The 13,857-nt window shown below is 41.5% G+C and overlaps 1 protein-coding gene across 1 annotated transcript in view; it reads right to left on the bottom strand.

The window, feature by feature from the left end:
* The window catches only part of LOC521568 (ATP-binding cassette sub-family C member 4), a 191,585-nt gene that overhangs the window by 74,448 nt on the left and 103,280 nt on the right, over window positions 1–13,857 (bottom strand). Inside the window, exons 22-24 of the mRNA XM_024989063.2 lie at window positions 3,002–3,121; window positions 1,742–1,852; window positions 736–836 (exon numbers count right to left, since the gene is read on the bottom strand). Coding sequence (XP_024844831.1) covers window positions 736–836; window positions 1,742–1,852; window positions 3,002–3,121 — 332 coding nt within the window. The remainder of the gene's footprint in view (window positions 1–735; window positions 837–1,741; window positions 1,853–3,001; window positions 3,122–13,857) is intronic.

Genomic DNA, 13,857 nt, shown 5'->3' with positions numbered 1-13,857 from the left:
AGCTTTGATGATCTCCAAACTTGTTCATTGTCTTGTAATATTTTCATTTAGCATTTCATCCTTAAACATCATATTAAAGCTAAAAGAATTACAGAACTGAATGATAAAGTTTTATTTACCTACTTTTCACATATGGATAAAAGAAACAAGAGAATTTTGTTAAAGAAAAGAATACTTATGGACATCAATCAGTAATGTGTGGCTACAGAAGGGCCAATCTGAGAAGTAGGTTATCCTACCAGAAAGAAGGGACACTAGCAAATTCAGATGTTCAACACATATAGGAATAAATGCTAAAATGAAGTAGGTGTACCTATTAATCAAACAAACAAAAACCCTCAAAATACATAATTATTTTACCAAGAATGAGGAATTATCTATTAAGAAACAAAAATAAACAAGTTCCTAAGAAATTAGCATATATTCTCTCTAGCATTTCAGAACCTTCCCCCTACTTTCATTATACCTACAAAATATAATTATGAAGAGACATTTATTTTACTTGAAGAGAGCTGACAATGAATATAAAACCTGCCGACATGACATACATAAGATTAAGGACAATATGTATAGATTTTATTTTACATTGACTTTAACCAGATGGAGGAGGATATAAAAAACTCTGTTAGCTATGATGTAATTGCAACAGCTTTAATATTTTACATAAGAATTGCTTTTATGCCATTTAATGGCAAGGAGACTTGAAAGGGCTAAGAAGGTTAAAATAAACATCACCAGGTTCTCAACTTCGGTCCTTTGCCTGATGCACCACTGGAACATCCCCGTGAGTGTGAGGGCAAGAGACAGGACCAGGCCAACCTGCCCAGGAGTCAAAGCTAAATAAGAAAGAAGGAGAATAAAGTCAGTCCTGTTCTTAACCCCTCACCTAGAGCCTTCTGTCATTTTATGAAGCAGACTCCTTTATAATATTTAAATCATTTCTATATAATGATAATATGACACATACTTTTACTATGTCTTGATTGAGACCATGATACAATGAAAAAAACACTTCAAATTCAAAAAGACTACAAAATGAGTTTATTAATCCCAGCAGGATTGACACACTTGACAGCATTACAAAGGTGAGGAATCATGTCATTATTCTGACTTTCATCATTAGGGTTTCAAGAACCTTTGTGTAAATTTCACTTTCTACATTCAAGGCAGCTGCAGTTGAAACCACGAAAGACAAGACAATGGGTTCTAAGACCTAGTGCTTTTAAGTCTAAACTGCTACACTTATTGCTCCTTATTAAAGATTTTGATTTGGTGCTGTTACTATGGAATAGAGATGGTGAATTCATGGCACAGTTGCTGACACCTGCTCATCTGGTACCCACACAGCAGTGAGGACACTGTTCTTCCCTACAAAGAATCTTTCTCACCTCAGTGAATCAGGCACCTGCAACTAAGAGATTCAAGTATCCCTAAAGCTAACTGGACAAAAGCTTAATATAAGAGTAAACCTGATTTGCTCCTCCCAACACTACCTGGAATGTTCAGCAAGTCAGCTTGCTATATTTGCATAGACCTCAACCCATTCAAAGAAAGAGATAAAAAGGTCTGATCAAGACACAAATGATTTTATATAGACCATATCGTAGAATCCTATACTGCAAACACTAATTCATTAGAGTGAAACAGTATATACTAGATAAGACAGCAGGAGCTTTATTTAATAAATGTAAATGAAACTATAAACTGTATTCATATTATAAGTAACTACATCTATACTCACCATGTGCAAGAATCAGGGCCCCAAAGGCAACAACAGTGACAAAGATGGCACAGATGACATCTAGATACACAGCGAGCCATCGGGATGTCGTCAAAAGCAGGAACCAAGCCTCTGCATTTGTGAACCATAATAAGTATAATAAATCAGTAGAACAGCCATGTTAGATGCTTCAAATGAGAAAAAGCATTCTGTTCAGTTGAGCAACAGAAGATTTTTACACAGGTAGGATATCAAAGTTATATTATCCTATATCCAAGGAGCCCAGAGTCCAGAAAGCTAGGTTTTGACATGACAACATTTGACACACACAGGAATCAGTCCAGGGGCTCTGTGGGAAGCATGCACTTTACTCAATCCACAGGTTATAAACAGAAATTTCATCAAGAGAAAGAAGACAGAAAAACAGTCTCATCAGTGTGTTTCCTGCAGTGCTGGGCCTCAACTTGAAGATCACCCTTTCACATGTTGACTATTCCCAGCTCTCTGATAGCAGAAAGCACAGCTCATACTGTTTCTAGCACCCTCTGCAATTTCTACAGGGTCCTGCACAGTGTTTACCCTTCAGAGCCAGTGTGTAAATAACTATCAGCTAACAGTACCTGCATGCGGCTTTTAAAATGCCATTTTATCTTCAAAATACAATACAATACAGATTGAAGATACAGGCCAGGATTTTATAACTTGTAGTAAATTCTGAAATTTCTACCTAGAACAAATCTTCACTGACACAAAGAATAATATACATGAAGAGAACAGCAAATATGCTAATCAGGAAATTATTTTCCTCAGTCAGATTTTACATGCTCTGAAAGGAGAGCTGACAACTACAGCCTGGAGGCCAGGAATGGCCAGCACCTGGTTCCATAAGTGAAGTTTTAGTGGCTCACAGGCACGGCCATTTGCTGATGCATTAGCTTTGCCATCCTTTGTGCTACAACAGGAAACTCGAGAAGTTACAACAGACACAGGACAGCACACAAAGCTGGCTCTTTGTTGACTCCTGCCCTAAAGAGACAGAAAACCACAGGGCACAGTGATGAAAGGACAGCACAAGCCAGTCAGGGGAGGCAAGCAGGGGATGGAAGGGAAGAGGGGTGCACAGACAGTTGGTGAGAGGAAGGGGTTGGGGAGGCAGGTTTGCAGAGGGAGCCATGGGGCAGCACAGGAAAGTGCTGGCCAGCCAGGCCACCTGACAGGGAAGTCAGGCCTCACGAGGCAGAACATTCCATCCTTCAAAATCATCTCCAGAAACTTACAGACCTGAATGCAAGTCCTGGTGTGCATCAAACAGCTCCTGAAAACTCTGTTCAGCTTTGTACGCCCGGATGGTCCAGAGTCCCCGGAGAGAAGATGCTAAGTGGGAAAATACTGGGCTCCGTGCTGGGGAAGCAGAGACAGACACACAACAGAGAAAGTCAGGGAAGCTGGATGTGAGGAAGCCAACAGCCTCTCATGCTCTGTGGTCACACATCCCAACAAAGGGCACACCTGGGGCTTCCTGGAGAGCTGCCTGGGGGAGGAAGGATAATGCCCCTTCAGAGAGGATCCTCCACATGACCCTTGAATTCCTGCTGACACCAACCTTCACTTTAACAACCTGGAAATGAAAGATTCTTTTTGAACCCCCTTCCCCCTCCCCTCCTTTTTTTTAACAAATTGAAATCACAGCTAGATTTAGATAAAGAAATTCTTTACTACCTCATTCATCAAGGTCCTCCTCAGCATATACTGCTCCAAATTAAAAAAATATATATGTGTCTATATATATATATATATATATATATATATATATATATGTACAGTTGAATTACAATACGTTTCAGGTATACAACATAGTGATGCAGTTATTTTTTTCTGATTATATTCCATTATAGGATGACTCAGCAGTTTAAGAATTCACCTGCATGTAGGAGATATAGATGTGGGTTCGATCCCTGGGTTGTGAAGATCCCCTGGAGGAATAAGTAGCAACCCACTCCAATATTCTTGCCTGGAGAATCCCATGGACAGTGGAGCCTGGTGGGATATGGTCCATAGGATTGAAAGAATTGCCCATGACTGAGCAAATAAACATGAGCACAAGTGAGGCTAGAATTGTCCCTAGATAGGCTGATACAAGATATTAAGTAAAATTCCCTGAGGTGTACAGTAAATTCATGTTCCTGACCTATTTGATGCACAGTAGCGTGTACTTCTTAATTCCATATTCCTAATTTGTTGCTCCTTTCCTCTCTTTGCCCTACGGTAACTGTAAGTTGAATGGTTCTATGAAGACCTACAAGACCTTTTAGAACTAACACCCAAAAAAGATGTCCTTATCATTACAGGGGACTGGAATACCAAAGTAGGAAGTCAAGAAACACCTGGAGTAACTGGCAAATTAGGCCTTGGAGTACAAAATGAAGCAGAGCAAAAGCTAATAGGGTTGTGCCAAGAGAATGCACTGATCATAGCAAACAATCTCTTCCAACAAGGCAAGAGAAGACTCTACACATGGACATCACCAGATGGTCAATACCAAAATCAGATTGATTATATTCTTTGCAGCCAAAGATGGAGAAGCTCTATACAGTCAGCAAAAACAAGACCAGGAGCTAACTGTGGTTCAGATCATGAACTCCTTATTGCCAAATTCAGACTTTAATTGAAGAAAGTGGGGAAAATCATTAGACCATTTAGGTATGACCTAAATCAAAACCCTTATGATTATACAGAGGATGTGGGAAATAAGATTTAAGGGACTAGATCTGATAGAGTGCCTATTAAACTAAGGACAGAGGTTCGTGACATTGTACAGAAGACAGGGATCAAGAACATTGACAAAAAAAAAGAAATGCAAAAAGGCAAAATGGCTGTCTGAGGAGGACTTACAAATAGCTGTGAAAAGAAGAGAAGCCAAAGCACAGGAGAAAAGGAAAGATATACCCATTTGAATGCAGAGGTTCAAAGAATAGCAAGGAGAGATAAGAAAGTCTTTCTTAGAGATCAGTGCAAAGAAATAGAGGAAAACAATAGAATGTGAAAGACTAGAGATCAATACAAGAAAATTAGAGATACCAAGGGAACATTTCATACAAAGATGGGCTTGATAAAGGACAGAAATGGTATGGACCTAACAGGAGCAGCAGACATTAAGAAGAGGTGGCAAGAATACACAGAAGAACTGTACAAAAAAAGATCTTCATGACCCAGATAATCATGATGGTGTGATCACTCACCTAGAGCCAGATATCCTGGAATGTGAAGTCAAGTGAACCTTAGAAAGTATCACTACGAACAAAGCTAGTGGAGATGATGGAATTCCAGTTGAACTATTTCAAATCCTAAAACATGATGCTATAAAAATGCTGCACTCAATATGTCAGCAAATTTGGAAAACTCAGCAGTGGCCACAGGACTCAAAAAGGTCAGTATTCATTCCAATCCCAAAGAAAGGCAATGCCAAAGGATGCCCAAACTACCGCACAATTGCATTCATCTCACACACTAGTAATGTTCAAAATTCTCCAAGTCAGGCTTCAGCAATATGTGAACCATGACCTTCCAGATGTTCAAGCTGGTTTTAGAAAAGGCAAAGGAACCAGAGATCAAATTGCCAACATCTGCTGGATCATTGAAAAAGCAAGAGAAAAATTTCTCTATTTCTGCTTTATTGACTATGCCAAAGCCTTGCAGTCCATGGGGTCGCTAGAGTCGGACACGACTGAGCGACTTCATTTTCACTTTTCACTTTCATGCATTGGAGAAGGAAATGGCAACCCACTTCAGTGTTCTTGCCTGGAGAATCCCAGGGATGGGGAAGCCTGGTGGGCTGCTGTCTATGGGGTTGCATAGAGTCAGACACAACTGAAGCGACTTAGCAGCAGCAGCAGCAGCAGCAAAGCCTTTGACTGTGTGGGTCACAATAAACTGTGGAAAATTCTGAAAGAGATGGGAATACCAGACCACCTGACCTGCCTCTTGAGAAACCTGTATGCAGATCAGGAAACAACAGTTAGAACTGGACATGGAACAACAGACTGGTTCCAAATAGGAAAAGGATTAAGTCAAGGCTGTATATAGTCACCCTGCTTATTTAACTTATATGCAGAGTACATCATGAGAAACGCTGGGCTGGAGGAAGCAAAAGCTGGAATCAAGAATGCTGGGGGAAATATCAATAACCTCAGATATGCAGACGACACCACCCTTATGGCAGAAAGTGAAGAAGAACTAAAGAGCCTGTTGATGAAAGTGAAAGAGGAAAATGAAAAAGTTGGCTTAAAGCTGAACATTCAGAAAACTCAGATCATGGCATCTAGTACCATCACTTCATGGCAAATAGATGGGGAAATAGTGGAAACAGTAGCTGACTTTATTTCGGGGGGCTGAAAAATCACTGCAGATGGTGATTGCAACCATGAAATTAAAAGACGTTTAATCCTTGGAAGGAAAGTTTTGCCCAACCCAGACAGCATATTAAAATAATAATAATAATATTTCCTAATATTAAAAATGAAAATTGAAACTGTGACCTTGTTCCTGCTAATATATTAGCAAAAAATTAACTACATGTACCCTCATGCCAATAGCATTGTACACTAATTAATCTTTTATAAGAGCTCTATAATAGGTCTATCTTTTGACATACTAACTTTGAGTAACATGCCCAAGAAAATATTTAAAAGAAAAAGCTACTTGTACAAAGTTGTTCTAACAATTTCATTCACATGAGTTTTGTTAAAGCTACCAAATTAGGAAATGGATAAATGAATTTTGGTGTAATGTTACTGCTATGGTGGTTTTTTATAATTATTAAATAATAATTGTAAATTATATGCAAAAATATTTGTGAGACTCAAAAATGTTAAGTAGAATATAAATTATTCTGTTTACTGATTATGTAAAAATTTAGGTCACTACATTAAAAAGCATCAATAGAAAGCATATATGTAGTTATCTGGAGCCTAACATTAAATGATTATCCTTTTTCTGTAAAATGTTGAAGTGTGCAATAAAAAAATAAAAGATTACTTGGTAAAGTAAAAAAAAATAATAAATAAAAAGCAAAGACATTACTTTGTCAACAAAGGTCTGTCTAGTCAAGGCTATGGTTTTTCCAGTAGTCATGTATGGATGTGAGAGTTGGACTATAAAGAAAGCTGAGTGCCGAAGAATTGATGCTTTTGAACTGTGGTGTTGGAGAAGACTCTTGAGAGTTCCTTGGACTGCAAGGAGATCCAACCCGTCCATCCTAAAGGAGGTCAGTCCTGAATATTCATTGGAAAGACTGATGCTGAAGCTGAAACTCCAATACTTTGGCCACTTGATGAGAAAAGCTGACTCTTTGGAAAAAACCCCTGATGCTGGGAAAGATTGAGGGCAGGAGGAGAATGGTACAACAGAGGATGAGATGGTTGGATGGCATCATGGACTCAATGGACATGAGTTTGGGTAAACTCCAGGTGTTGGTGATGGACAGGGAGTCCTGGCGTGCTGTGGTTCATGGGGTCTCAAAGAGTTGACCACGACTGAGCAACTGAACTGAACTGTAAGTTTGCTTTCTGTCTCTATTTCTGTTTTGTATATATATTCATTATATTATTCTGTAGATTCTACATAGAAGGGATGCCATATAGTATTTGTCTTTGTCTTACTATCCTTACCAAGAATAATATCCCTCTATGTCCATCCATGTTGCTACAAGTGGCAACACGTCATTCCTTTCCATAACTGAGTAATTACTACTAATTTTTGAGACAGTAACATTTCAAAATTTAATTCTCCATGACAGTCCTCACCACCCTGAATTTTGCTGAGCTCCCTATGGGCCGTCTCCACCTCAGATGAGTAAGCTAAGGGCTGGGATAGAGTCAGTACATCCCCTACCCTGGAGCAGGGCCAGACAGTGGAGGGTGAGACAAGTGAGGGGAGGGGACAGTCTGCTCCCTCCCCCATCCTGGGCGTCTCCCTGCATCTGTGCCAGGAGCCTCTGTGTGGGTCATGGAGCACCTGACACTGCACCACCCTTGTGCCCACAGGACCCGGCAGATGAGGAGCTTTTGAACAGTCTTGACTTCTGCTCGGGTAACCTGATGGGTGTTTTTATATCTGCTGAATGCGTGTCCTGGTGTTTGGAGGTCACTGTGATTTGTGACATTCACATCACCCTTTGAGAATCTGACAGTAGCCTTAGTGTCCATTCTCTTCTGAGTGACTTCATATAGGTTTGGGGTCAGGTGACACATGACTGACCATTCATTTCCTGCCATCTTCTCTAAGAGCATGCTGACCACAAGCCCCAGGGTCAGGCTTCTGCACATCCTGGAACAGGTGGACTGCAGGCTGCTGGGCAGGAAGGACCCTTATGGTTCTCATTCCCCACCAGAAACAAGGCTGTAACTAGCTGTTTTGGGGGCGGAGAGTGAGCCTGTGTCCTCTGTCTGGGATGAGTGATAACTTGTGCTTTATCATCAGAAAATACTGACATCACTTTGTTACCTATGCATCTCCTAGAGAAAACCTGTAAGTAAAACCTCACAGGATGTTTTGAGGAAGTTAGGGTAACTTATCTTATAGGAGAATACAGAAACTTTTTTAAATGATGGAGGAAAAAGAATCAAAATGGAAACTCCAAAATATTTTCAGGACATGACTCTTTAGCCTGGCAACTGAATGCCTATCTGGGTGACAGTTCAGTTGGTACCGACGAGCATATGGGCACTGCAGCTGTGTGTGTGTATGGGAAGGGTCTGGGGTACAAATGAGCAAAGACACAGAACCACCTTTTGTGCTTAGCGTCCCTGGTTCTACAAGGAGGAAACAGCAGGATTCCTCCTGTGAGACACAGGGCTCGGAGGGGGCTGAAAGCCCTGGGCTGGGGGAGGAAAGTCTGGGCTGGGGGCTATCTGTCCATCCACTCAGTCCTGGGTTCTTTCCACCTGGGACATCTGACCAGGAACCATAATTATAGAGTCCCTGACCTGTGATGGGAAAAATAAAATAAAAACCTCTGAACTGGAACAAGATCGAATATTTCCCCTCTGTACTTAATTTAGGCAAAGAGCCTGAAATGATTTGGTGGTGTTTATGACTGTATAGTTACATGTCTGTGGTCTTATTCCAGCATCCACATTGGTCTCTCTGTCCATCCTATTAACTTTTTATTTTAGCTTCCTATAACTTTGTACTTGTAAGTGCAACATGAACACAGACTGAGCTCATGCTCCAAATAAGAAAGCCTGGGAGCTCTGCACAGGCCTTTTCTGCAGCCCCAGCAGGTATGCCAACTCACCCACAGAACTCAGTACATCTGGAAGTAGGGTGCTCACAGCGATGATGCAGGTGAATTCTGAGCCCATCATCCTGTAAGGAGGAGACTAAGAGTCCAACTACAGAGACCACAGAAAATTCACTAGAACCAGGCTCTCACTTCCACAGCAAATGTTGTGATGTCAACACTATGTCAACAAATCTTGTGATGTTCATCACCAACAAGGCTTCTGAGGAGGAAGCACATGGCTGTTCACCCAGGGAGAGTCCTGGAGAGAACTTTTCAGCATGGCCTCCCTCACCTGCTTCCCTGTCAGAAGATCAATGCTGCAGCTGATTCTCTCCAGTAGGGAGGGTGGGGTCAACTCTAGAAGCCTGTGTCACCCCGTTTAAACACTAGGAAACTCAAAGACCCCATCACCAACTTCACCTCATATCCAACAGTTACAGTGGTCTAAGGGAATGCAGACAGAGAAGGCAATGGCACCCCACTCCAGTACTCTTGCCTGGACAATCCCAGGGATGGGGGAGCCTGCTGGGCTGCCGTCTGTGGGGTCGCACAGAGTCAGACACGACTGCAGCAACTTGGCAGCAGCAAGGGAATGCAGAACAGTGAAAATCTATGCTGTTTCTTTCAAACCCCACTTAGGGCTGAGCAGGATTCCAGGATGAGTGAACTGGAGGGTATCCACAGAAGATTAACTGGTCAGGGAAGTGGGGATATCAAGGCCCCGGTCTTATCTTGGGCAGTGAAATACCCTCTTTCCCACAAACACTGAGCTCACTATCCTATAAGAGCCAAGGCGTCAGTCTACAATCACACACACGTGTAACCCTACCTTTCATATGACTGACAGCTGTGTGTCCACAACCCTGAAGATTCAGAACACACCCCACAAAGACTGAAGATCTTCCCTGGCAGGGGGAGGGCAGAGAACTACATGCAAGGACCCTTGGCTGATAGCCCTGCTGTGGGTTATCATCACTCTATGTGAGACCTGCTAGTGGTTATTATGCTCTGAATTCCCTCATGTTCAAGGTTTTGGTGTCTTTGGTAGTAGTCTGCAAGCACTTGACAAGCACTGACTCCAGAAACCCTCATGAGACTTCCAGAGACTGAGCGATTAAGAGCACTCCCTGCCCAGATTAAGTAAATTAACCCACCTAAATGGTAGAGCAGGTGTCAGACCCAACTCTGTTTTAATCCCATGCTTTTGCTTTTAATTCCAACTGTAATGTCTCAGAGGGAGAATAATGAGGGTTAGGGATCCCCATGTGTGATTAAATATATTTTTCTCCAGACTTTATGTTCAGAAAACCCCAAATCTTCCTTAGCTAATATCCAACCACCTTAGTCATTACTGTACATCTTACTAAGCACCTGAGGTTGAATAAAGTCCCTAGAAATCTGGTATGAGAACACTTAAAACAGCAGACATGAGGATCCATAGTCTGAATACACATGGCAAATATGCTAACCTTCTGCCAGCAATGCCTGTGGCAGACATTGCTAGTTGATCACAGCACACTTTCAGACAGAATTTGGATATGGCTTCATCATTCAGGCACTGCTAAATGTGAAGAGTTGTTTAGACCATTAAAAAGAATGAAATAATGCCATTTTCAGCTGCATGGGTAGACCTAGAGTGTCATTACTTACTGAATTAAGTATGTCAGATAGAGAGAAATATCATATGACATCCCTTATATGTGGAATCTAAAAAAATGAAATAAATAAACTTACTTACAAACAGAAACTCACAGACTGAGACAATGAACTTACGGTTTCTGGGAGGAAGGATGGGAGGAAGGGATAGTTAGGGAGTTTGGGATAGACATGTACATATTGCTATATTTAAAACAAATAACCAACAAGGGCCTATTTTGTACAGTACATGGAATGTTATGTGACAGGCTGGATGGGAGGGGAGTTTGGGGGGGAATGGATACAAATATATTTATGGCTGAGTCTCTTCACTGCTCATCTGAAACCATCACAACATTGCTTGTAATTTGGCTCTACCCCAGTACAAAATTAAAAGTTTTAAAAACAAACAAAAAGTGTTAGCTAGAGAAAGGCAACCAAATGCCATCCAGATTTTATGCACTGTTCTGTGACTGCTGTTATGCTCACTTTTGCAAATAGGTACCCAATAAACCCATGAAAAGCAGCTACATACTTGTCATTAAGCTGAGAAAAAAAAAAAGTCAGCCTAAGCATCCAGAGGCAGCTTGGCAGTAGGATCTGAAACTAAACCTCAAGACGTCAGTAGTCCTTCAGAGCACAAGGATGAAGCAAGTTTAAGCCTTCTGAATACAGCAGTCGGGTGTCCCTGTTTTTACTGGTGCCTTCAGCAGTGACCTTAAGACATACTATCAGTTACTGTTTCAAGAAAACAGTGGTATTATTTATGGCACAGACCCTCCCCCCCTCACCTTGAGGGAGAACATAAACAGTTCTAATTTACTGGCCACCACATTTGCTTATATGGAGTGTGGAGGAGGGGGTATCTGGACTGAATAGTTTGCTGTCTAATGTTCTCACAGCATACTATGGTGCAAAAAAATAAAAAAATAAAAAATAAAAATCCCAATATTCCACAAGGGTAGAGCCAAAGTTCTCAGACTCTCCAGATCAAACACTGAAAAAACCCAGTAGTTAAGTTTAGCCACTCAGTCATGTCTAATCCCTTGCAAGACCATGGACTGCAGGACGCCAGGCTGCCCTGTCCATCACCAATACCTGGAGCTTGCTCAAACTCATGTACATCAAGTCAGTGATGCCATCCAACCATCTCATCCTTTGTCGTACCCTTCTCTTCCTGCCTTCAATCTTTTCAAGCATCGGGGTCTGTTCCAATGAGTCAGTTCTTTGCATCAGGTGACCAAAATATTGGAGTTTCAACTTTAGCATCAGTCTTTCCAATGAATATTCAGTGTTGATCTCCTTTAGGATTGACTGCTTTCATCTCCTTGCAGTCCAAGGGACTCTCAAGAGTCTTCTCCAACACCACAGTTCAAAAGCATCAATTCTTCAGTGCTTAGTTTTCTTTATAGTCCAATTCTCACATCCATACATGGCTACTGGAAAAAACATAGCATTGACTAGACAGACCTTGCTGGCAAAGTAATGTCTCTGCTTTTTAATGTGCTGTCTAGGTTGGACAAAACTTTTCTTCCTAGGAGTAAGAGTCTTTTAATTTCATGGCTTCAGTCACTAACTACAGTGATTTTGGAGCCCAGAAAAATAAAGTCAGCCACTGTTTCCACTGTTTCCCCATCTATTTGCCATGAAGTGATGGGACTGGATGCCATAATCTTAGTTTTCTGAATGTTGAGCTTTCAGTCAACTTTTTCACTCTCTTCTTTCACTTTCATCAGGAGGCTTTTTAGTTCATCTTCACTTTCTGCCATAAGGCTGGTGTTATCTGCATATCTGAGGTTATTGATCTCTCTCCCAGCAATCTTGATTCCAGCTTGTGCTTCATCCAGTCCTTCATTTTGTATGATGTACTCTGCATATAAGTTAAATAAGCAAGATGACAATATACAGCCTTCAGATCAGATCAGATCAGATCAGTCGCTCATTCATGTCCAACTCTTTGCGACCCCATGAATCGCAGCATGCCAGGCCTCCCTGTCATCACCAAATCCCGGAGTTCACTCAGACTCACGTCCATTGAGTCAGTGATGCCATCCAGCCATCTCATCCTCTGTCGTCCCCTTCTCCTCTTGCCCCCAATCCCTCCCAGCATCAGAGCCTTTTCCAATGAGTCAACTCTTCACATGAGGTGGCCAAAGTACTAGAGTTTCAGCTTTAGCATCATTCCTTCCAAAGAAATCCCAGGGCTGATCTCCTTCAGAATGGACTGGATTGGATCTCCTTGCAGTCCAAGGGACTCTCAAGAGTCTTCTCCAACACCACAGTTCAAAAGCATCAATACTTCGGTGCTCAGCCTTCTTCACAGTCCAACTCTCACATCCATACATGAGCACAGGAAAAACCATAGCCTTGACTAGATGAACCTTTGTTGGCAAAGTAATGTTTCTGCTTTTGAATGTGCTGTCTAGGTTGGTCATAACTTTTCTTCCAAGGAGTAAGCGTCTTTTCATTTCATGGCTGCAGTCACCATCTGCAGTGATTTTGGAGCCCAGAAAACTAAAGTCTGACACTGTTTCCACTGTTTCCCCATCTATTTCCCATGAAGTGGTGGGACCAGATGCCATGATCTTCGTTTTCTGAATGTTGAGCTTTAAGCCAACTTTTTCACTCTTCTCTTTCATCTTCATCAAGAGGCTTTTTAGTTCTTCTTCACTTTCTGCCATAAGGGTGGTGTCATCTGCATACCTGAGGTTATTGATATTTCTCCTGGAAATCTTGATTCCAGCTCGTGTTTCTTCCAGTCCAGCGTTTCTCATGATGTACTCTGCATAAAAGTTAAACAAACAGGGTGACAATATACAGCCTTGATGTACTCCTTTTCCTATTTGGAACCAGTTTGTTGTTCCCTGTCCAGTTCTAACTGTTGCTTCCTGACCTGCATACAGGTTTCTCAAGAGGCAGGTCAGGTGGTCTGGTATTCCCATCTCTTTCAGAATTTTCCACAGTTTATTGTGATCCACACAAAGGCTTTGGCATAGTCACTAAAGCAGAAATAGATGTTTTTCTGGAACTCTCTTGCTTTTTCAATGATCCAGCGGATGTTGGCAATTTAATCTCTGGTTCCTCTGCCTTTTCTAAAACCAGTTTGAACATCAGGAAGTTCACAGTTCACATATTGCTGAAGCCTGGCTTGCAGAATTTTGAGCATTACTTTACTAGCGTGTGAGATGAGTGCAATTGTGTGGTAGTTTGAACACTCTTT

The sequence above is a fragment of the Bos taurus genome, unplaced genomic scaffold (genome assembly GCF_002263795.3).
Source record: "Bos taurus isolate L1 Dominette 01449 registration number 42190680 breed Hereford unplaced genomic scaffold, ARS-UCD2.0 Leftover_ScbfJmS_1899, whole genome shotgun sequence".
Lineage (NCBI taxonomy): Eukaryota > Metazoa > Chordata > Mammalia > Artiodactyla > Bovidae > Bos > Bos taurus.
This window is presented reverse-complemented; position numbering and strand designations above follow the sequence as displayed.